Source organism: Eretmochelys imbricata, chromosome 10, assembly GCF_965152235.1.
Source record: "Eretmochelys imbricata isolate rEreImb1 chromosome 10, rEreImb1.hap1, whole genome shotgun sequence".
NCBI classification, from domain to species: Eukaryota; Metazoa; Chordata; order Testudines; family Cheloniidae; genus Eretmochelys; species Eretmochelys imbricata.
Genome location: NC_135581.1, coordinates 54,604,276 through 54,629,940, shown reverse-complemented (window position 1 = coordinate 54,629,940; position 25,665 = coordinate 54,604,276). Strand labels below are relative to the sequence as shown.

The following is a 25,665-nucleotide window of genomic DNA, read 5'->3' as shown; positions in this document are numbered from 1 at the left end:
GATTTTAAGCGAGTACAAGTAACGAGGCATAAAAGTCAGAAATGGTTACAAAAATAAAGATAAAATGCTACTGATGCCTAACTTAAAGCCATGTTAAATTCAAAGCAAAGTTTTCTCATTGCATACTTGCAGCAGTCTTACTGACCAAACTTCTTAGGTCAGGATCCCTCCCCCAATCTAATGGCTGCTTCCTTTGTCCCTTCTGGTGCAGTGAATCAAGGGGCAGAGAGAGAGAGAGAGGGGGCTCTCTTGGGGTGTCTGCCCATTTTTTATAGTCCTCTCCCCCCTTTGAGAAGCATTTCCAGCTGGGAGCAAGGTGGGCAGTCGGTGTAGAAGAGAACTCCATGCTTTTTCTTTGCTAAAATGTAGATTTTTTTGCCCTTGCCCCCTTTCCCATCAAAGAATGGCCACTAAGCAGGCAACGGTCCATCAGCTTTGTTTACACCTGGATGAGGTGTCAACTTGCCCTTTGTCTTTGAAGAACTGGTTTAGTGGCTTCCCAGACTTCTCTAGAAAACATACTTCTAGTCATGATCTCAGCTTATGTTTATAACTTCACATATAATGCTGCTACATGCATTTTGCCATGATATTATTGATCAGCAAATTTTGAGTTTTTAAATGATACCTCACAAGACATGCCTTGTACAAAAAATATTACAATAGTATGTAAGGTGTGAACACAGTCACACGGTCACACCTGCCTGTCTCTAATTTGTCTCCAGACAAGCAAATCTAACAAAAGCTCTATCAGCATGTATGGAACAAGGTCAACAGGCTTGTATCTTCTTTAGAATCCACACTTACTGGGGAAGAAAAAGTGCATTCAGGTGGTCCTCCACATGCAAAGCTGGTTTTAAGTAAGCTTTTACACCTGGGCTTTTACACCATGTAAGAAATTCCAGACTCTGGGAATGTCCCTCTACTCCCCCTAGTCTCATTCCTGCCCCTCACAGCTCTATTGTGGTGGGGTGAGCCTAGCCAGCCACCTTGTCTCCACCCTTCTGCCACCCCCAAGAGGGGCCACACACCTGTGGGGGGATGAGCACAGCCAGAAATCCTGCCGCACTCACCTAAGTGCTTCCATTTAGTTGCCACACTGTACTAATTCCCCATAATATGTGCTCCTGCTCGGTTGTGGGGAGAGCCCAGCCAGGCCCCACAAGGAGACACCCACTCACTAATCTGTGATATGGGGGGCACAGCCAGCCCTGCTTCACCTGCAAGAAGCCACTAGCCCTTCCTCTTCTGGCTCAGGCCGTTGCTGCTCTGTGCTTACTCCACTCCCCCAATGCTTCCCAGGCTGCCCACCAAGCATGCTCCTGCGTATAGAATTGGGGTGTGTGGAGTGGGGAGAGAGTTTAGAGCTCAGCTAGGCCCTCAGCCCCCAGGCCCCTAAGGAGTCCACTCACCCAAGGAAAAGCTTCTTTGCGTGTGGTGGTGGAGGGAGGGAAGTAGTCACACTTATTTGAGTCCTGCCTCTGCTGCTGTTGCCCTTTCTGCCTCTGTTATGATCCTGGTAAAAAACTTACTTGAGCCACGGCACCTAATTGTTTGAGCTCTGGCACCTTTTTCATTACAAATTAAGCACTGGGGAGGGGCATGAGATGGTGGCCTCTGTGGTTGATTGGTTGGATAGAAGGTACAGTATTAGCCTATTGGCTCTCAGGTATCCAAAAGAGGGCTTGTAAGCACTTTGCCCTGCTCAAAGGCTTATTCTGCACTGAGAAGAAAAGCTCCCCCTCTTTGGGATTAGAAAAGGACTGGGGTTTTTGGTCCTTGCTGTTGGCTCATGCTAGTTACCTTGTTGGGGCTGAGAAGGAATTTTTCCCTCACTGCCAGAATGGACTGGGCAAGGTGGGATTTTTCAGTGTTCTGTAGGTAGCCCAAGGACCCAGTGGGTAGGTTAGCTTGCAGGTCAGTTTGTTGGAACTTGGCAGGCACCCAGTGCAGGTACTTGTTCAATAAAGGGTCTAGTTCACTGATAAACCAGAACTGGAAGCAGATTAGAAAAAGGTATTTCCTAGAGACGGTGGGTAATGTGGTTGGGGCTTCTAACACCTGGTACGGTGAAGAGACAACCATGTCTTGTCTTCCCTCTTAACTCTCATATGAAGAGAGGGCAATAGGGTCTCAGCAACAGTGCTGCAACCAACATCCCAAAAGAAGGGTAGGGGCTGACACCAGGTGGAATGGATTACAAAAGAAGGATAGTCTGTGCTGGACAGCTCACAGTTACTTAATAAAGTCATGGCTTTTTAAAACCACATTCTTGTTGTCTTATCTTTTTTCCTGTGGGGTCAGGGACAAATTGTTGAGAAACAAAAAAGATTTTCCCTTCCAACACTCCTCACATACATGAATGCATCACCACTGTAGCACTCCTAGGAGCAGATCCTCAGCTAACAGGATGGGCTTCATGACAACAAATTTCTGCTGGGTCACTAGTTACTTTTTTTTTTTTTTTTTTTTTTTTTAAATGTGAGAAGCTGGCATACCATAGATTAACCCTGAATGTAGGCCTGAACTGTTTGCTGAATTAAATCAGAAGAAACCTGTTACAATAGTCAGAGAGAGTGAGCGATTTGAATATGAAAAATAAATCCTAATGCTTATAATCATGTAATGGAAACCAACTGCTATAACTAAAAATTGTTCCTTGTCTTTCTTTTTTCTTTCTTTTGTTTGAAATACTAATTCAATATCACCATTTTATGGAGGTGGAATCAAGAGAATAAGACATTTCATGACAAAAGTTACTTCAACAGATGTCGTCTCCAAGACCACCTTTATCATTTAATAATGATCAAGAAGTCAATGACCTAAATGATGGAACTTTCTCTGGACTCACACATCATGGGAAATTAGAAATGGGAACAGTCTACAACTTCATCTAGCCCACACCTCTCGTAGTTAACGTAGCACTGTCTCTAAAAAACCCTAAATTTAAATACTTCAATTACACCTTAAAATCTACTGAACACAGGCAAAGATAAACTGGACTGAAAAACGTGGAATACAGGGCCCAACCCATCAGCATCTCCATAAAGTTAGTAACAATGACATAATTTATCTGGTGGCAGATAATTTAGTTCCTACTGCCTGCATAATAAACTTTGATTATCCATAAAGCTATTTGTCCACAAAGGCGGTCAAGTTGCTGCATTTACCTTGAGCAATGTCATCCTGTCTCTGCAGACTTGGTCGTTCAGACTTGTTCACCTGTTGGGGTGGCTCTCTTTCCTGATGCTTGTAGTACTTCCCTTCATTAAACACCTGTGGCAGGTTAGCTGTGTGTACCTGTCGGAGCTGCTCATAGTCACTCAGAGCAGCGGTCAAATCCCAGTTTTTGCCTGCCAAAAGGTGGAAGGTAATATTCTGTTAGCAGTTTATAGCTATGTCTGATATGACTAACAAAACTGCCATTCATTTTAGGGACATGGCTCATATAGTTGAAAATGAATATAACTCGGAATAAAACATTAGAGAATGAATAGATATTTTTCTTTTAAAAACAACAATAATTGGGGAACCAACAAACCATGTGCACTTCAGAAGATACACAGATAGATATGATCACTTCACCAGTTGCTGAATATTGCACTCTTTTTGCTTATGTTGTCTATCTAGTTAAGGCCTGATCCCACAAATAACACTCAGCCCTCTTACTGCAATTATTTTGTTTCCAGGATAAGGCCTTTAGACCATAGTCCTTAGGGAGCAACTTGTCCACAAAGTGCCTACCATCATTTAGGGTTACTCAACCTCTCTCTCTCTCATTTGGTATATAAACCCATCCATTGTATCACATATGGCACATTGTCCATTTTTTCAATATACTTTATGGTCAAAGAAAGTCACATTTAAAGGAGGCTTTTGTATATATTTTGCTATGTAAACTAGTACAATTTCTGCTGAAGGAAGTGAAAGATCACACACTGAGTATGATTTAATTAAGAGCTAACACTATTTATTTAAAACATCTGTTAAATTTTTGTTAACTTCAATTTCATGGATCAACTCCAATAAAAGCCTCTTACCCATCCCCAACTCAGTTATCATTATGAACTTTAAACTGTTTTGTCTTAATTTGATATTGTTAACTGGAACTGCTCAGATATTCAAATGAGTCCTTAACCGTGGAAAAGAACACATCTGCCTTTTATCATTCTATTCTTTGATGTACGACTAATAAAACAATTGCAACAATAAAATGTTAATTATAACATCACTCAGTCTTAATTGTTCAGATCTACATCAGACTTTTGTTCTCTATATTACTTTAAGGAAAGCCATTTTAAAACACTCACTGCCCATACTACCACAAGGATTTAAAAAAAAAAAAAATCAGCCAGCATTTTAATTATCAAACATGCAACAAAAGCTGCTTCAGCAAAACCAGTTACTTAAACAGAAATTCTCTCTTCCTTTTTAAGCAACAGAGCAGGGCATACAATAAACAAACTTGATCAGTCCAGAGCATAGGGTTTTGTTAATTCCAATAAGAACTAGTCTGCAAAATCAACAGCATACATTATATGTGCCTTACGAGTGACTAGTTATGCAGTGCGTCTTTCACATGCCATAAGCAAAGCAAACATGCTTATATTAAGCCCTAACAATCAGGCAGTATTTTTTTCTAAGACTGTCCCAATGGGGCCAAAGTGGTGTTTTTGCCACACAGATAAAAGTTTAGCACTCAATTGTATTTCTTGAAATGTAAAACACACTCAGCGTTGCTAACCCTCGCCATTGGAAAATAATAAGTCAGACCCCCAAAAATCATGAGGATTCTTTTTTAAATAAATGTGGCTTCTCTTTATTTCCCTTCTAGTTTCTGAGCCTTGAAGGTGCTCTCAGGTCAAACATCTTGTTGACAGTGGGGACCCCAGCAGCCCAGCTGAAAAAAAAAAAAAATAAAAAAAAATCCTGACATTCGAGAGTTCTCTCGCGAGATCATGAGTCAGGCTTACTTTTACTTAGAAATCATGTCTCTTCTGATTAATCTGAGAGAGTTGGCAGGGCTGCACATTACAAACAGCATTCTAGCCCTGCATTCCTAGCATATCCCAAACTCCTGATGAAGTTAGCAGGAGTGTGGAAGGAATGCAGGAGCCAACCTATTTTCCTAATAATCTCTTCTCAAGGCCTCTGAAGGTCTGCTTTTACACTATGACAGAATCCAATCACCTTCTTTGGGAGTTTTGCCACAATAAATGCGGAGTGTGGTCTTTGGGACTTGCTCAAAGTGCACTGCATTGTAATTCTGAATTGTGTAGAGTTACGCTCTATCTACTGCAGACTTGGAATTACAGAAAAAAAAAAATCACTTACAAAGAAGTAACTCGTTTCTTTCTTTTCAAATCTCCTCAGTACACCTGGACATCTATAGATGCTTCCCACATGAGACAGCCAGTCAGCAGCAAAACATGACATCTTAAAGCAGCTCTGACACAGGCAAAGATCATTAGTTTATTTTTTTTTCTATTTCCTGCAATCCCTAGGCATCTGAATGCAGGCAAATCCTCAACCAAGAGTGTATGCCAAGAGGCCCTCCAGATCAATGAAGTGGTGATTCAGGATCTTAGCCAGCCTCAATGGCTGGCATAGGCTTTTTCAATCACTCCTTCAGCATATAAATCCTTCCCACAAATCCACCCCATGGCAGCTGTGTAACTGCACTCCCTCTGTGTGGGAACTGCAATAATGTTCCATAAGCCACCCTGTAGTAGTGATTGAATCGAGAAAAAAGTACTGACCATAATCAACACAATAATCTCTCTCACTGCCTTGGTCTAAAAGAGACTTTCTTCTTTTCAATTGCCTTTTTCCTGCCAGAAAAATACAATAATAGATGTTCTACTTTCCCTGTCACCCATTAACAAAAGCAGAAAGCCAGAAGTGACAAAAAGGAAGAAGTAGGAGAGCATGAGAGAGGATGTGGGAGAAAATGAGCCAGAGATGTAGATGAGAGTGAGGTTATGTACAGTTTTGAAGGTAAGAAGTGGGAATTTGAATGTAATGCGGTAACGGGCAGGTAAATGCAAAAAGATCCAGTGAGAAGGGTAATCTGATTGGAACAGCAGTAAAGGACTGTAGCAGTAGTGGACAGACAGAGGCCAAAGACGTTACAATATCAAGACGAGACAAAAGATTTTTGCAGTGGGGATAATAAGGAAAGAGGATCAATTTTGATCATGTTAAAGAGGATCATGCTGTAGGATTAATCAAGAAACCAAGCGGGACTGATGGAGAGAAAAGAGATAAAGGACTTGTCTGTAATGCAAAGTTTTATCCTCCTCATTCTCTTTGAGACTTAACCCTTATAATTTGAGAGCTAATGGCTTTTTTTCCTTCTCACTTCAGCAACGTCTAATTGCTATTAGCTGACATGATACCGATCTTGATATCTGGTCTACACTGACTGCTAAGACATGACAAAATGTTATGTTTGAAAAAGACGGTAGACAAACCTGCATGCAAGTGTGATCTTGGGAGATATACGAGGCTGTTAGCTGTTAATGGACGTAGACAAGGGAGACGGTGAAGAGGGAAGAACTCCATTTTGTGGAGAAACAGGGTGTAATGGTGGGGAACATCCAGGAGATGCCTGAGACAGAAAAGGAGATGAGAGAGTGAAGAGAGGAATGGAGCTTGAGGGTCAGGTATTAGATTTGGAAATCATCCATATGCAGATGGCAACAGAAGGCAGAGGAGCAGATAAGACCCGGAGACTAAGGACGAAACACTGAGGGATATTAATGGAGATGGATCCGATGAAGTGAGCTGTAGCTCACGAAAGCTTATGCTCAAATAAATTGGTTAGTCTCTAAGGTGCCACAAGTACTCCTTTTCTTTTTGCGAATACAGACTAACATGGCTGTTACTCTGAAACCTGTAATGGAGATGGGAGAATGAGATGTGATTTAAGGTGATGCTGAAGGGGAAGTAAAGAGAAGAGAAACGAGAGTGATCAGTAGCATCAAAGGCAATAGATATTCTTGAAATCTAAGTTCCCTTTTGATTTAGCTATGAGAGAGTTCATTAGTCACCTTGGTGAGGGAGAAAGATTAGAGGGGATCAAAGAGCATGTTTAATGATTTTCCACACAAAAGTAAAGGGAGAGTTGTTGGAGAGGTAGGAGCATTAACAGTATTTTCTCCATTAGAAACAATATAATTTAGGGTATACAGTGTACTACTGTAGTTCAGATTTTGATGAATAAATCCATACCGATTGGTGTGGACTTCCAAGCACTTGATAAAACTTGAAAGACTGCTTTGTCATCTCAGACAAAAGAACTGATGTTATAACTGAGAGTATAAAAACAAACTATTTCAAATCAGTCTTTTCCAGATGCTGCTCATGTTACTTGTTTACACCACCTATTAATCTGGTTTTTGAAATGGACTGACATCATGGAAGTCCTTTATTTAGGCTACTCTTACGAAAAGCATTCTGACACTGAATGATGCATAGTCTTGAATAGCTGGCTTTTATGGAAGCAGTGGAGGACACTGTGCAAAGAATACAATCGTGTGGGACAAAACACTGGCACTTCAGCGTGAAAGCTGGTGTGTTATTTAACAGTAACTCCGCAAAGTTCTATCACAGTTCTATTAATAGCAGTTCATCAGATACAGCAGCACGTAAGTGTATCTTGAAGGATGTAGGGGTGTCAGCTTAAGCAACACTCCATGAAAAAATATGCACTGAGCTTGTGACAGTTGCAGATGAGCTGTAATCATTAACACCAACTTGCAAATAATCTAATTTTGGATTTCTGTGACACAGCTGAATGTGTCAGAATGTGTCACAAATGGCCAAAAAGTTTTTCTAAAGCCTACAGGGGAGGAAAACCACTTGTGGGTATCCTTGTTTCAGCAAATGAGACATAGAATTTGTAAGACCAGTGATGTGTTCCCACAATGTTAACAGAGGGCTCAAAATATGTTTCTGTGCCAGCCAGCAACACATAAGACATTCTCTGGACAGAATACTCTTCCCCATCAAAAATTTCAATCAGTTCCACGCTGTACCTCACCCCTGTTTCACAATCCTATTAACACTTCTGCTATAGCCCCCCTCAGTGAGGAAACTGAGGTACAGACATGCACCCACTGTTTTATTGTTTTGTATAATTGGTACTCTCCTGATCCAGCACAAAAGAGTACATGTGGGTTAACAGCTGCAGAACTGCTTTGTGCCCCTGAGAGAGGTAAACTGTAACCAGAAGCTTCACACTGTTAGGGGGATGTTTAAGTACCAGAGTCTCTGAAGGGTCAGTGCTGCACTGAGGGGGGCTAAGCAGCTGGACAATGGGTTCCAATACTCATAGGGGTTGCCAGATAGGAGGTCTGTGCCCTGAAGGTGTGGTTAGAACCCCTGAGATTGGGGCAAGGTCTGACTCTGTTCAGGCTCCAGAAGCTTGAAACACCCTAGGGACCTAGAACACAGAGGCTTGGATTTCCTAATGGGTGGCTAAGAATGGATCTGTGACAGAGCTCACATTAAAGATCATAGGATTGTTTCAGCAAGGTCACTCTGTCCCTCTTATTGTATCTTCAGTTCCCTGAATCACAGCTTCTCTAAACAAATGCCAAGCAGACATGTTGCCCAAACACTAAAAATCTTATTGTACTTTACTGAACTCAGGCCTATTACTATTGTATGCTTTAGATTTGAAAGACAAACAGTTTAAATCCATCTCAACAATCAAATGTAGTGAATCATTTTAGTATACTAAATTTAATTAAGTTTTACTACTTGCAAAGTTGGGTGAGAAATGAATTATCTTGGTCAAGAGAAATAATGCTATTATGGAACTATTATTGAGAAAACACCTGCATGCGATACCTGCGTCAGCAGGTGTAAAAGTTAACAGGACTGAAAGGTGTGGGTTATAAAACCATTGGGGAGATTACTGCAACTTTACTACCATTCGTAAAGTTCGTTTATTTCTGTGCCTTTGCTTACTTAACAGTTAGGGGTCTGAATTCCCAAACAGTTCAGTAAAGATTAGGCGCCAACAGTCACTGGATTCATATACAAGCGTCCATGGTTGCCAGGAGACAGAACTGGTGTTTGTTAGAGAGGAGTATATGGAAAAATGCAACAAATAAAGCAGAGTATAGGATAGAAAATATACTCTGACAAAAATTTGTTTCTGAATTAATTAGTGTCAGATAGCAGGCACATAGATCAAAGGGAAAATTAAAAATAAAGCCAGGTACAGATGTAGGCAAGAATGTCTCTCCTAAATAACACTGTCTGAATGAAATAACAGGAAGCTCTGTCAATCAGAGTAAAAACAGAAGGCAGAGATAAAGCAATATATAATTACACAATAGAAAGGAAATCCCCTTAAAGTGGATTAGTAAAGCAAGGTAGTGTCTGAGTAGCTTACTTGTATTGTGTTAGGAAAGAGTCTGGTAATGTACAGTATTTTATCACAATATGTAGAGATGAATAAACTGGGCAAAATAAAATAAAATCCCAACTAATGCCCAAGACTAGAACCAAGGCCAAACTGACTCTGAATTCTGAGGTTGGAAAAACTTTGCTTAGCTATTTTTCTAAATTCATTTAAAATTAAAAACTACATTGTGCATGTTGTGTGTGCATGTGTTGTGTGAGAGATCCTCTAACCCTGTTTGGAACGACTGGTCCTCTTCCAATAAGAAGGAAAATTTCTTAAAAAACCCCAAGCACTTTTCCTCTATTGGCATTTGTCCCCATGCTGATGTTTCCAAAGGAGGAACAAAGTTGGGCTCAAGATCTACCCCAGGTGTATTTCAGATAGGGCTGTCGAGTAATCACAGTTTACTCATGGGATTAACTGAAAAAAATTAATCATGAATTAAAATTAATCACACTTAATCAGTTTTAATTGCACTGTTAAACAATAGAACAGCAATTGAAATTTATTAAATATTTTGGATGTTTTTCTACGTTTTCATATGTACTGTATTGTGGTGTAACTGAGATCAAAGTGTATTTTATTTTTGATTACAAATATTTGCACTGTAAAAAGGATAAACAAAAGAAAGTATTTTTCAATTCACCTCATACAAGTACTGTAGTGCAATCTCTTTATCATGAAAGTGCAACTTAGAAATGTAGATAGTTTGTTACATAACTGTATTCAAAAACAAAACAATGTAAAACTTTAAGCCTACAAGTCCACTCAGTCCTACTTCTTGTTCAGCCAATCGCTAAGACAAACAAGTTTGTTTACATTTGCAGGAGATCATGCTGCCTGCTTCTTGTTTACAATGTTACCTGAAAGTGAGAACAGGCATTTGTATGGCTGGCACTGCAAGGTATTTACGTGCCAGATAAGCTAAACGTTTGTATGCTTCTTCATTCTGCAGCAACCATTCCAGAGGACATGCATCCATGCTGACGACACTCGTTAAAAAAAATATTAAAATTTGTGACTGAACTCCTTAGGGGAGAATTGTATGTCCCCTGCATACAATTCTGTTTTACCTGCATTCTGCTATATATAGTTATAGTGTAACACACACACCTCTGGGGTGTGGTGTTCTGTCCCATCTAGTGGCACTGAGACCATTTAGAGAGAGTTAAATGAGTCTGGTCTACAGCCTTAGCTAAGAGCCCATTGGCTCTTAGCTCATGCTGCAGAGGCTTATGCAGTAAGCTCCAGAGGTCCACAGTTCAATCCCGCTGGCCAACGACCAGCGTCATGTTGGTGTTACAATAGCACTCTCAGATGATGACCCAGCACATGTTAATTTTAAGAACACTTTCACTGCAGATTTCACAAAATGCAAGGTTTAAGAATCTGCTGTGCCTTCCAAAATCGGAGAGGGACAAGGTGTGGAGCATGCTTTCAGAAGACTTAAGAGCAACACTCTAAACAACACTTAAAAGAGCAACTACAGAACCCGAACCACCAAAAAAGAAAATCAACCTTCTGCTGGTGGCATCTGACTCAGATAATGAAAATGAACATGCATCAGTTTGCACTGCTTTGGAATGTTATTGAGCAGAACGTGTCATCAGCATGGATGCATGTCCTCTGGGATGGTGGTTGAAGCATGAAGGGACATGAATTTTTAGTGTATCTGGCACGTAAATATTTTGCAATGTCGGCTATGAACAGTGCCGTGAGAACACCTTTTATCACTTTCAGGTGACATTGTAAACAAGAAGCAGGCAGCATGATCTCCTGCAAACGTAAACAAACTTGTCTGTCTGAGCAATTGGCTGAACAAGAAGTAGGATTCAGTGGACTTGCAGGTTCTAAAATTTTACATTGTTTTATTTTTGAATGCAGCTTTTTTTGTACATAATTCTATATTTGTAAGTTCAACTTTCATGATAAAGAGATTGCACTACAGTACTTATATTAGGTAAATTGAAAAATACTATTTCTTTTGTTTTTTTACAGTGCAAATACTTGTAATCAAAAATAAATATAAAGTGAGCACTGTACACTTTGTATTCTGTGTTGTAATCAAAATCAATCTATTTGAAAATGTAGAAAACATCCAAAAATATTTAAATAAATGGTATTCTATTATTAACAGCACGATTAATCACAATTAATTTTTTTAATTGCTTAACAGCCCTAATTTCAGGTGATTAAAGCTGTCTGCCCTCAGAGGCTGGGCTTTTACTGTTTCTTCTTCTAGGCCCCTTCCGGATCTCTCAAGGAGTGGGCTGGTGTTCAAGAATGAATTTCCCAAAAACCTCATCCCTTGGGACCAACTCAACCTGGATGGGAGGTCCTACTAGATCCACCCCTTCCTACTGCATGGGATCCACATGGGCAATAGGTCTATAGTTCCACTGGAGGACACAGCTGGGAATATCCCAGAAGAGAACCTAGGGCAGGTCTGCTTCAGAAGTGTTAACAATGAGGAGGGGCCTGGCTCTGAAGGCCCCTTATCGTACTCCCAGAGTCAGTGGTGTCTATGCTGGGTCCAGGTCACTCCTCTCTCAGACAAAAAGGAAGGAGAGGGGGAGGAGGTTCTTAGGCTTTGCATTCAGCAACGGTTGCTGCTGCTGTAGGCTCCAAGCACATAGGTATGATCTTCACCTGGTATGCTGCCTTTCCAGTATCACTCCCCTCAGAGTGATGGCTTCTCTGGTTGAATGGGATTATGGTGACCTCAGTGAGAATGGGGTTGAGGTGACCTCAGATGGACCTCAGTGAAGGACCCTCACCACCACCCCCGCCTCTCCAGTGAAACACTAGATAAGAGGAGTGGAGCAGGAGAAACAGATCTTGATCTTTATCCTTGGCATTTTCTGACTTTCTGAGCAGCACTAGCCAGGGCAGGATCTCAAAAGGGAAAGTGTAGCTTGGGGAAAGCACCCCAAAAGACAAATGCAGCCTTGGGACACAACTGGGAATTAGATGGTAAATTACTAAGCCAAACTGCTAGTCGAAAATGTGAAATAAAATGTTGGAATTTTCCTCAGAAAAGCTCTGCAGGAGGGAGATTTGGGATAAGCTGCCCACCTGCCACTGTGGAAGTAGAAACAAACTGGAGGGCACTCCAGTAGGTGGGACATTCTCCTGTTACCAGTGACTGATGGGGTTTTTGGTTCTGCTCCCAGCTACAAACGGTCTGAAGTATTCATTATAACAGGTCTATGAACTTGGGCGTGATGAAAAACGTACAGTACTTACATAATGATTTCCCCCTAGTCTGAACTAGAATAAATTGTGCTAATAGAAAAGTCAGAGGTTTGCCCATTTTCTATTTTAAAATACCACCACCACTACCTTGGATTTTACATTAAATATTCCCTAATGCAGATGATTTAAAATCCAATCAAACTAAATACTGTAGATTTTAAAAAAATTATAAACTGTGGCTGCACTCTTGGAAGAGTTCCAATGTGACCTTTGACACAGCCTTGATTTGCTTCTTCTAATAAAAATATTTCTAGCTCACTCTGCATTTTAACGAGCTTGTCAGCTCGCAGAGGTGAAATGGAAAAGCAGTAGAGTTTTGCACTTTGACATTTAAAGCTTTGCTTTAGGAACCGTACATATCACAACCTTTGGGGGAAAAAGCACACTCATTCTTCAGAAATGCAGTCCTAAGCTTTTCAGTGGTTACCACTGCACCTTTCCCTTATTATTCTGAAATATAAAAATAGCCCACATATAAGGAATGTAAAATATTTATCCACTTCATTTGTCATGTATTATTCCCCCTGGAGAAATTTCAGAATGGATTGTGTTGTAAGGAGAGGCGGAGAGAGACAAACACCTACAGACTTCCTAACAGTATAGCATGTGAGTAGCCCCATTCAAGTCAATGAAACTTTTCACATGCTTAAAAGTTAAGCACAGGCCTTTCTGGATCAGAGCCAGTATTCTAGCTCTGGAGATGTTGCATGCAAGGCTGTACACATATGTAATTAATAATTATAATATCTCGCTCTTATATAGCGCTCTTCATCCAGCAGGCAGTGTATGTTGGGCGGGAGGGATGCGAAGAATGGAGGGGAACATGAATGACAGGGGTTCAACTGCAGCAATATTTTTAGTTAGGTGTTCCCCCATCGCTAAAGTAGCTCACTATGGCTATTATGAGTAATGAATTCATTGTATTTTCACTTCTTAAAAGAGCTAGTATACAATTACCCAGACAAGACTGGGGACCCTTATTTTTAATTAGCAACAATAGGAATAATGCAACTATAAAATCACACACACAGCTTTCAAAATTCAGCCTACTCCAAAACGTTGAAGAGGGCACTTGAAAGGTCACTAACAATACTTGATTTAGTTGTAAACACCACACTGCAGAGTATGTAATTTGAGATGCAGAATTGGGGAAGATCTAAGTAATACTGACTACAGTGGAGGCAGATTTGTAACAACATCCATGCAGAATTTCAACAAAGGAAATTAAAAAGTAGAGCAGGAAATTTTGGCTAAAACTATGTAGGATGAAAGTATATAAAGAAAAGGTCACAGAGGGGTGAGAAGAAATTATTTAACAAATTACAGAATTATACTGTCTGCACTAGTTGAGTGAGTACTATTTACTACAGGTGGTAATAAAAGAGACCCAGTATGAATGAACATGAAGTTTCAAAAAAGCAATAAAGAAGCATATGCAAAGTGCTACACATCACAGAGAAGACAGCTAGGAACTGATTACAGAATGAAGTGCATGAGAGTATAACAATAATACACACAGAAGCATAAAGAGAAAAGGACATCAAACAAGAGGCTAAGCCAAAACGTATTTCAGGCCTACAAGGAACAAAAAGGTCAGAGGAAGAGATTGTCATGTTGGAAAACAATGCTTATACAAAGAGAAATTGGGGGGGGGGGAGCAATATAGCAATACAATTAAAATTGGCACAGAATTTGCTTTTTAATTTGTTCTCTAATTAGAGTTAGAACAAAAGGTAAAACTGGGGATTCCAATTTTTGGGTGAATTCCTAGAGCTTTCATCATAGAATATCAGGGTTGGAAGGGACCTCAGGTGGTCACCTAGTCCAACCCCTGCTCAAAGCAGGAACGATCCCCGACTAAATCATCCCAGCCAGGGCTTTGTCAAGCCTGACCTTAAAAACTTCTAGGGAAGGAGATTCCACCACCTCACTAGGTAACGCATTCCAGTGTTTCACCACCCTCATAGTGAAAAGTTTTTTCTAATATCCAACCTAAATCTCCCCCATTGCAACTTGAGACCATTACTCCTTGTTCTGTCATCTGCTACCACTGAGAACAGTCTAGAGCCTTCCTCTTTGGAACTTCCTTTCAGGTAGTTGAAAGCAGCTATCAAATCCCCCCTCATTCTTCTCCTCTGAAGACTAAACATCCCCAGTTCCCTCAGCCTCTCCTCATAAGTCATGTGTTCCAGTCCCCTAATCATTTTTGTTGCCCTCTGCTGGACTCTTTCCAATTTTTCCACATCCTTCTTGTAGTGTGGGGCCCAAAACTGGACACAGTACTCCAGATGAGGCCTCACCAATGTCGAATAGAGGGGAACGATCATGTCCCTCGATCTGCTGGCAATGCCCCCACATATACATCCCAAAATGCCATTGGCCTTCTTGGCAACAAGGGCACCCTGTTGACTCATATCCAACTTCTCGTCCACTGTAACCCCTAGGTCCTTTTCTGCAGAACTGCTGCCGAACCATTCGGTCCCTAGTCTGTAGCGGTGCATTGGATTCTTCCGTCCTAAGTGCAGGACTCTGCACTTGTCCTTGTTGAACCTCATCACGAGACAATCTTCAATTAAAGATTAATCTTTAATTCTTGGAGACTCCAGGACCGTCCTGGAGGCTTGGTAAAACACAGGCTGTCGTAGCATTTCACAGTTCTTTTAAAGGTATCGTTCAAACTGGACAGCAGTGAGTGGAGCCAATCCAGCTTCCATTTTGGGAAAGGGGAGCAGGGAATGACAGAATCTTTGTTTTAATATTTTTGTCTTTGTTTATATTTGTATATTTAATAGATGAGTGCTTAGATCCCATTTCTGCAATGAGTTCAGAGTGAGCATCCACCTGCACAGAGCCCCCTAAAGTCAACAGGGCTTTTCAGGGCAGAAGGATCTGCTTGGACAGAGCTCATTGCAGGGCTGGGGCCTAAGAGAGCTAAAATTTAGATAATTATGTGAATACTGTCGCTGTAGGAAATGTTTCACATATTCTCATGACCTAACAAAGAATTCTGGAAAAAACTAAACCATGTGAAAGGCCATCATATTTAAGTCTGAGGTTATTTTAAAGAGATATACTGTAGGGAGCGGAAACACAACCCCCCCTTTCCCCTTCCCCACCCCCACCAGTGCATTAGAGTCCACAAGCTACATGTTGTTGATACGGACCCTTATTTATTAAACTCTTTGGTCCATATTTTTGTTTGTGAAAAACCTCACTGTAAAATCTTACACTCCCAGTGTGTGTTACAATAAATCACAACAACCATGTCAAGATGCCAGAAATAAATCATTGCAAAAAGCAAACAAGCCCCCTCAGCTCTTCCCCTGCAATATCCGTAATGGTCCTGCTGTCAGGTAAAACTCATCACAGTTCTACACCATCGCAAACATTTTAATTCCTGCAAAACGTATAGTAGCAACATCTCCTGTGAGAAACCAACATGTGATGTCACTCTGTATATTAAGAAATCCACTGAATGACAACTGTCCCCATAAATATCTGTAAAACCTCAGCATGCTGCTAGGAGGGGAGCACATTGTTCTAGCCTATTAAACTGACCCAACACTAAATGAGTCTACAATGTATCTCAATATCTAATCAATAAAACAGACACAGGCATTTAGGGCAGAAAACTTTTGGTTCATCTAATTCTCCCCTTTAAGAATGACAAGCCCACCTGAAAGAAGGTATAACCACAGAGATTTATGGGTCACCAGCTAGCTATCCATCCTGAATGCCTTCAGAATTATGTTTGGTAAGCCATACAGTATATCTTTAAAAATAGTTAAATAGCTGCCCCTGGAACCTGAACGACTATAAAGGTTCTTGTGTCAGCCATCACCTTAGATTTTGAGCACCTTCCTAGAATTAAAAACAAAACAATATCAATCTACTTGCCAAGCAGGTAGGAGTAAGTTATGTGGTTAGATTGTTGGGTGTTGTGCGTGTATATGCCCGCATGCATGTAAGAGGAACTGCATATGTATAAAAGGAAAGTCAAGACAAAGAGCTGAATTTTACATTTTTTTCTGAACATGGCAAGTCCTACTGAGGCCTGAGAAAGTTTCATAGCCTAGGTCCAGCTGTAAGAGTTCTGTTTCCTGCACCCATGAATCTTCTTCTAAGTCACCAGCTGGATGCCAGGAGAATGTAGCTGTTATGGGAAGTCACAGTCACAGAGGACAAGAGGGGAACTCCCAGATAGAAAAGAACAATCCCATGAATAGTTGCTAATATTAAGGTAATGACTATGAACCGGACTCTGTATTCATTGCAGAGCCAATGCAGGAATGCAGTGCACCAGGCTGACGGGTCCATGGCAATCTCTTTTGCTAAACAATGTTTTGTACCAGTTGAGGTTTTTCAGGGTGACTTCATTGCTAGGTAAAATGACTTGGCCATTGATTGATTTAACCAAAGGCAAATGCCCTCAGTAGTGGGGGATGTTACAGGAGAGAGAAGTTCTTTGAAGTTCTTCCCTCCTATCAGCATCACCTTAGTCCTGCCTGTTTCCAACCTTAGCCAGCTGCTCTCCATCCAGATGCAAGGCACTGAGAAAGATAAGGCCTGGTGTTATTTACAGATGATGTTGTAGAGCTGAATGTTGTCTTTGTACTACTGGTACTTCAGCTATTAGTGTCAATAGCTCTCTGAAGATCTTGTTGATGTTGATTAATATGGGAGGGAGGACTGTGATTTGAGAGATTCTGTGGGTTGAGGAACAGTTGTCCAGAACTTACCATCTGAGTTCAGTATTCACAGACTTAAGACAAGAAGGTACATGATGATCATGATGATCTGACCACCAGAATATCACAGAGCATTGAATTCACCCAGTGATTCTAGTATCTAGCCCAAGAACTTTGTCTAAACTAAAGCACCTTTTAATGAAAGACATTCAAGCCTTTTTTAAAGGTTCCAAGGGATGGTGTATTTACCACACCTTTGGTAATGCCCATGGTTAATTACTCTCAATTTTAAAATGTGTGTCATGTTTCCAGTTTGAACTTTGAAGACATTAACTTCCAGCCAGTAGAGCTTATTATGCCTTTGTCTGCTAGACTAAAGAGGCCTTTAGTATCAGATATCTCCCCCATCTAAGTAAATATACACCGTGATCAAATCACCTCTTAACTTTCTCTTTGATAAATTAAATAAATTGCACTCCTTTAGTCTCTCATTGTAGGTGATGTTTCCCAGACCTTGAATCATCCTTCTAGCTCATTGTAGGATGTGAGCCTTTTCAGGGCACTTCCATTCACTCTCTGACTACCATTTGGGATTCCCACCCCCCACCCCCACCTCCCGTAAGATTGTTTAGAAAAGGTAGGTTAGGCACTGGGTGGCAGCTAGTGAAATCACTAGTGTCTGTGATTGTTTCCTCCATTGCATGTTTTAAGGAAGGAGATAGGTTCCCTTTGTGTTGCTAGGATCCTGGAATGTTTTCTCTGCTTTTTTATCACTTCAAGTACTATCCTGCTTAAGGGCATATTTCTGCCCTTTTATTCTTTATCTTAATGCTGCTTTTGTTGAGTTGATTTAATTGTTGATGTCGTAAGGAGACGAGATCTGGCATTATACCTTTACAATATTGTAAGGGAGACTTTGTAAACCCAATATTCCATCCAGATGATATTTAAAATGATTATAGTAATATAGCAGGGTTATAAATAAATACAAAAAATTGAGAAAAAAAGGCCAAAAATGTCCTTTCCACAGCAAGAGCTGTACTGTTTCTTATGTTTATTGCTAGCACTGATCATTCTAAAAGCTATTTTACTACATGAGAGTATTTATTGAATCTAGGCGTTATATAGGAAAAGCTACCTAGCACCAGGAAATGACAAGTATTCAGAGAAATGACAAGTATTTAGTGTCTGGCTCTCAAGGTTGTTGATAGATTATTAATTTTCATCACTGCAAAGTGCCTCTCATTTTGTTCCACTGAGCCAATGCATCATTCACATCAATATGTCAAAAAAAACACTTGACACTCTTTTAAAGGATAGACAAGTCAGAAATTGCCAGTTTCTCTCACTTTTTACTAACTAGCTGCCAATAAATAAAGCAATCCCCAAGTTCAGTTGAAATGCCATCATTTCTTCCCATTGGTATCCATATATTAACAAAAACATTCATATGTATAAGACATGAGATTCTATATCAGCTGTATTCTTGGCATGATGGTTAGATGAAAAACTGAGTTAAAATCAGAGCCTGAGTTTAAAAGTAAGATTTATTTTCACTCCTTGATTTTCAAGTTAAAAAAAATCAGTTCAATATCACAACTGTTCTTTGAAAATTCTATTAGAATGGATTAATTGAAAGTCATTCAAATTTGCACTGGCAAGGTGCAGGGGATCTTTCTGGTCCCTGTAGAACAAGGAGTTTACTTCAGTTCAGCTTCCTTCTCCCCTTGCATTGATGTCTATTATGAGGACTAGTGGCTGTCTGAGAGAAGAGACTGCCCCTAGGAAGTCAACTCGGGGTCATAGGACTGTTCTCAAGCTCAGGCCAGGTGTGGGGGGTTGTGTTTCTCCTTTTCTATTACTTATACTACCTTGTTTTTTAATTCTACTTAGACACACTGTTTTTTGAAGAAAGCACCAACTAATTGCATCTGTGATGAGTTTCTGCTGGGTAATCCACTTGATTGCATGCATTTTCAGAATTAGAAATCCAATCTCTTGGTGGATTATATTGGTGGTGAACAGAACATATTTTGAGTAAGCTATATACCAAGTCGCAGGTGGATGACAATTATTTTAAGCAGCTGATGAAATGTTACATGGACAGATGGCTTAGCAGAAAAGCACTGTGTCATCTGTTTTTGTAGATCAACATGCTCTTTTCATTTAAAATATATCTTTTGAAATGCTGGGGTTTTGTTTTTAATTTTTTTTTTTTTTTTTTTTTTTTTTTACTGTTAGGAGAGCTCCTTCATGAATCTAAACATGGATTATGTTAATCTGCACCCAGCACTGACTGGCAAAAAAACACTTTCATTTAAGGAAAAAAATTACAGTCTCCTTAAAAGAGTAGCTGGTGAGGCCCCAAAAGACTCTTGTTGGTGTGCTTAGAGCTGTCATCAATATTTTAGAGTCCAAGAGATAACTTCACTACTGCTGTAAGTGAATGCAGCTCCAAGTGAAGCCAGTGGGGAATTTGTCCCCAAGTATGTGAATTCCATAAAGCATCCAGCTTCCACTGGATACATGGGAAGTCAGTATCATGATAATGCACCTCATCCCAGGTCTATCGCCTCACCTCCAATGAACCACATGCTTACTTTTTATTTGCATTTTGCTTCATAGTAACTGTGACATTGTGTCCCTTTTGTGTTCAGTACTCTATGTCAGTGGCTCATCAGGCCTGACATAGACACTACACCTAACACACTGCTGTCATAATCTGTATTTAAAAGGTGTCATGGAAAACAAATAACTCACGGATCATTAATATTCTTGCAGGATATATGTACAGGATGTGGTCAAAGAGTTATGGACACCTACTAGAATTATGTTCTTAAAACGTGTTTCGCAAGTAACACATAAGCCCAGCTTGCTCTAGAAAATGGAATGTGTATTTGCTTGGCTGACCAGTCTGGTCAGACAAACAGACAATGAAGGTGCACTTACACAAAAGGTAAACAAAGCCATCAAGCTAACAAGGGGCAGAGGTAACAATTCAACTATCACCAGCTGGGGAGAAATCAGCAAAAAGTCTTCACTAGACCACATGGCATCTCTTCCCAGAAGGAGAAGAACTTTCAATGGTTTATGGGACTATAAAGATAGACGGTCTGATGCTCTAATAATGAGTAATTGAATAAACTGATTACATACAATACTATTGCATTATAAAAGTGTATCAGATAAGGTCTTTTATGACTGCTAATGACTTATTGGTGACTGTAAAATGTCTGTATTAACAATAATGAGGAATCATGAATAATCACGGACATGATGCTTTAAAATCTGTGACCAAACAAAGGGAGACAGTTTATCTCCCAGACAGGAGGGAAGGCAGCTATCTACTTGTCTCCAGTGAAATTAAGCAAAGTGTGACCAAAACCAACGGCAGTCTCATTTACATATGAATTAGCACGGGGATGGGAAGTCCACAGGAAGGGAAGAACAGCATGAAGTTATTCTGTGTGTGGAAACAAAACAGTGAATTTGGGAAAATATAAGGGAAAGGGAAGAAGAAATCTTGGCTTACATCACTAGACCAAAACCAGGGACCATAAGAGCTCTTGCCAGCTGAGGAAGATTGATCCTTCAACCAAGTGGGTTGAAATCTCTGGGAACAGAACATCATTTTCTCAACAATCTTGAACAAAGATCATAAATTATTGAAGTTAGGTCATAGCCATTAGAAAGCATATTTTTACTTTTGTTTGTTTGTAACCCTTTCTAATATTATTCCTTCTACTTGGTATCACTTAACTTATGTCCTTTTGTTATACAATGGTTACAAGTTTTTACAGTAAACCAACCCAGCGTTGTGTTTGAACTGAAGTGATTAACTACAACAAACTACTGTGTTTTTGCCTTTTTAAAGCCGCAATGGACTTTATTACTTCTCTGAGTGTTCCATAAGAGGGCTGGACACATCAGGGCAGATGGTTTGGGGAAATTTGGGACTGAGGTTGTGTTGGAATCATTTGGTTACTAGTAACTTTAGTAGATAGAGAGCGCCTGGAGCACTGGGCCTGGTGCAAGACCTGAGGCCTAAACCAGAGGCCATGAACCAAAGTTTGGCTATGAATCAAAGCACATGCTTACAAGTTCACTGTCTGGTACATAAACTTGGCAAAGTTGTTGCTAGTATTGCTAAAACATACACTCCTAAAAAGTACTAGGCACTAGATATTTACATAAATATATTTCAAAAGCCGACTACAGATACTTTGTACTAGATTGGGGTGTAAGATGGTTTGACAAAGTAATGAATGGGGATGTTTTGGCTGAGATGTTAGGAATAAGATACAAGAGGAGGTAACAAAAAGATGTCAGGAAATATAAGGTGGTACATAAGTGGTTTATCCCAGTTGTTTGTCTCAGTGTGTAAATCATAGAAGAAGATTAGGGTTGGAAGAGACCTCAGGAGGTCATCTAGTCCAACCCCCTGCTCAAAGCAGGACCAACCCCAACTAAAACATCCCAGCCAGGGCTTTGTTGAGCCGGCGCTAAGGATGGAGGTTCCACCACCTCCATAGGTAACCCATTCCAATGTTTCACCACCCTCCTAGTGAAATAATTTTTCCTAATATCCGACCTAGACCTCCCACACTGCAACTTGAGACCATTGCTCCTTGTTCTGTCATCTGCCACCACTGAGAACAGTCTAGATCCGTCCTCTTTGGAATCCCCCTTCAGGTAGTTGAAGGCCGCTATCAAATCCCCCCTCACTTTTCTGCAGACTAAATAAGACCAGTTTCCTCAGCCTTGCCTAGTAAGTCACGTGCCCTAGCCCCCTAATCATTTTCATTGCCCTCTGCTAGACTCTCTCCAATTTGTCCACATCCTTTCTGTAGTGGGGGCCCCAAAACTGGATTCAATACTGCAGATGTAGCCTCACCAGTACTGAATAAAGGGGAATAATCACTTTCCTTGTTCTGCTGGCAATGCTCCTACTAATGCAGCCCAATATGCTGTTTGCCTTCTTGGCAATGAGGGCACGCTGCTGACTCATATCCAGCTTCTCGTACACTGTAATCCCTAGGTCCTTTTCTGCAGAACTGCTGCTTAGCCAGTCAGTCCCCAGCCTGTAGCAGTGCATGGGATTCTTCCGCCCTAAGTGCAGGACTCTGCCCTCGTCCTTGTTGAGCCTCATCAGATTTCTTTTGGCTCAATCCTCCAATTTGTCTAGGTCACTCTGGACCCTATCCCTACCCTCCAGCATATCTACATCTCCCCCCAGCTTATTGTCATCCGTGAACTTGCTGAGGGGCAATACATCCCATCCTCCAGATCATTAATGAAGATGTTGAACAAAACTGGTCCCAGGACCAACCCCTGGGGCACTCCGCTTGATACTGGCTGCCAACTAGACATCGAGCTGTTGATCACTACACGTTGAGCCCGATGATCTAGCCAGCTTTCTATCCACCTTATATTCATCCAATCCATACTTTTTTAACTTGCTGGCAAGAATACTGTGGGAGACAATATCAAAAGCTTTGCTAAAGTCAAGATATATCACATCCACTGCTTTCCCCATATCCACAGAGCCAGTTATCTCATCATAGATGTCGGAGTACCTCGCCTTAACCCTTTTTGTGGTTGAGGGGACAACAGAGACTCCTGCTGCTGACTGAGCCACTCCCTGTCATGGGGCACTTGTTTATTAATGTACTTGTGCAAGTTGTGAGAGTCATTAGGACTGTCTTGAAGGCAATAAATCTGAGTACCTTTGTCTCAGAACCATGCCTGTGGTCTTTCCCTATAACAGCTTAGCAGGCTTGACAGCCATTATCACAGGCACAACATTCCTTCCTTCTACTGTAACCTAGGCTGGTGGAGACTAGAGTGTGGCTGTGGTGTAAAAAGGAGGCTGCTGGAGTCAGGGCTGCTAAACACACAGACTCTATGTGCATGCTAGTGTGCTGGCTGGGAGTCCAGAGAGCTGTAGCAGCAGAGCATTTAAGGCATCCAGGGTTACAGGGCAGGTGGTGACACTACCTCTCACTGGTCTGAATTGCACCCTAGAATGTGACATGAATCCAACTAGTTTTGACTGTTTTACTAATTGATTTCCTAATTCAGGGGTTCACAACCTTTTTCTTGTTGAGGCCCCCCTCAACATGCTATAAAAATGCCACAGCCCGGGGGGGAAGGGGCTCTGGACCAGGGGGGACCCTTGGACATAGGCATAGTTTTACTTCTATTTTGGTTGGGGGGGGGGCAAGGACTGGCGGGGGCTTGAGCAAGCTCTGCACAGTGGGGTCCAGGGAGGAAGCACCACCTCCACCCCAACTCACTCAGGAGGCCACCCAGCCTGCCTGGGCTGTGGGGAGATGCAACCAAAAAATATAACTCAGTCCACCCTTTCAGTTCAAAAAGGTTGAAAGCCACTCAGGGTGCAGGGATGAGGTAGTTAGGGACTGTGTGATGTGAGGGGAGTACCTCAGGGTGCAGGCAGGGGGTATCTAGGGGCTATGAGTGGGCAGGGGGTAGCTCTGGGTGCAGGCAGGGGTGTAGCTCAGAGTGCAGGCAGGGGTGTAGCTAGGAGCTGTGTGTGGGCACAGGGGCAGCTCAGGGTGCAGGCAGTGGGTAGCTAGGGGCTGTGTACGGGTGGGGAGGCTCCCAGTACAGCTCCCAGCTTCGGGGGGAGGGGGCGAGGCTCCCGGCTTCAGCCCCACGTCACTCCTGGCTTCGGGGATTTGCGGGGCTTCAGCTGCCCCGTGCTGATCCTCGTGGGTGGGGTGTGGTGGGGACAGGGGACAATGCCAGCTTCAGCCTCTCTGTGCTGCTCCTGGCTTCGGCACTGGGGCTCAGGGCACTCGGTTTCAGCCACAGGGCTCCGTGGCCTCCCGAAAGGGCTGGCAGACCCCCAGTTGAGATGGGAACCACTGTTCTAATTGTCTCTAAGCATATCCACACCCACTGCCACATTTCTGCTGTGAAATCAGTGTAAACCTAAGGTACAAACTGATTTGACAAATCAATTATTTTCTGAAATGGCTTATGCCAAATGTTGTATATGATATAAAAGTTCTAACACCTGGCACACCAAGGAAATGCAACTCCTTAGATTATCTGATAGGAAAAGAAATCCTTCCCATGCTCTGCTACTGGGCTATAAGAATTCAACATTGGATGGAGAATGAGAAAAAAGGGAAGGATCCATTCTTCACACAGATCTATTGATCCAGGCATTGAGGACCTGATCCAAAGCCCACTGAAGTCAATGGGAGTCCTTCCACTAACTTGAGTGGGCTCTGGATCAGGCCCTTGTAGAACAAGCACTGGTTCATGAAGATGAAATTTAGGAAGTCTTTCAGAAGAGCTGAGTTCAGGAAGACTGCATTGATTCCTCCAGCTGACATGAACATAGCATGTACACTAATCCTGATCCTGAACTTGGCAGGGATACATAAATTCACAAGCCATGCACTGCTTTTAAAACTATTTTGCCAAGATGTCAAGCATAAATGAGCTTTCCCTTTAATCTACGGCATGCATGACCTGATCTCTCATTTATATTTAACTTTTAATTTAATATTTATAATTTTATGCTGAGCTATCTTTTTATTGTGACTATAAGCAAAGGCAGTCCTTCCTGCTTATGGAGGGGTTGGGCACAAGGGCTGAGTGAATCCTGCAGGTTGTTAGGTGCCTTCAACACCCTTTGAAGCCAGCACTTTGCTGATCCAGGCTCTAAATTTCACCATCTTTTTTCCACTACAGAAAAACAATAAAGCTTCCTTCAGAGGCTGCCAACTGCTGTGGTCAATCGAATATTTGCTTCCCCCTTAAGCCTGAAGCATTTCCATGTTTTTGTATTTTTTTTTTTTTTTTTTTTATAAATAGTATCCCCTTCACAGTGCACTATCATGGAAGGTGTCATTTTAAAAGGTGACCTGAATGTTGTATAAAGGAGGTCTTAAAGTTCATTTTTATATTTAATCTCCTTTGGTTGTTTTTTTTTTTAATTCCCATGGTTGTTTAGAAATCAGGTCAGGTCCACCTTGTTATTCCCAAAATAATTGATGTCTGGAGAATTGCTCTATTGTGACATCAGAAATATCATACAAGTGAAATCTGATGAAGACAAAGTGATTTTTATTCTGATTGTTTAAAACTATAATTGTTTGTTTTTGTCCTAATTATAACTCAGGGGCATAAACACCCTGGGGGGGGGGGGGGGGGAAACAGTCTTTATTAAAGATTCAACATACTGAACTCTTTAATTAAGGAATGAGACATCTCACAATCTACATGTGTATAACTCCAATTAACCCAAACAAGCAGATATGACTAGACAAT

General features: G+C 41.2%; 1 protein-coding gene across 1 annotated transcript in view; it reads right to left on the bottom strand.

The window, feature by feature from the left end:
- OTUD7A (OTU deubiquitinase 7A) overlaps positions 1-25,665 on the bottom strand; it is a 118,358-nt gene that overhangs the window by 76,099 nt on the left and 16,594 nt on the right. Inside the window, exon 2 of the mRNA XM_077828870.1 lies at positions 3,171-3,353. Coding sequence (XP_077684996.1) covers positions 3,171-3,353 — 183 coding nt within the window. The remainder of the gene's footprint in view (positions 1-3,170; positions 3,354-25,665) is intronic.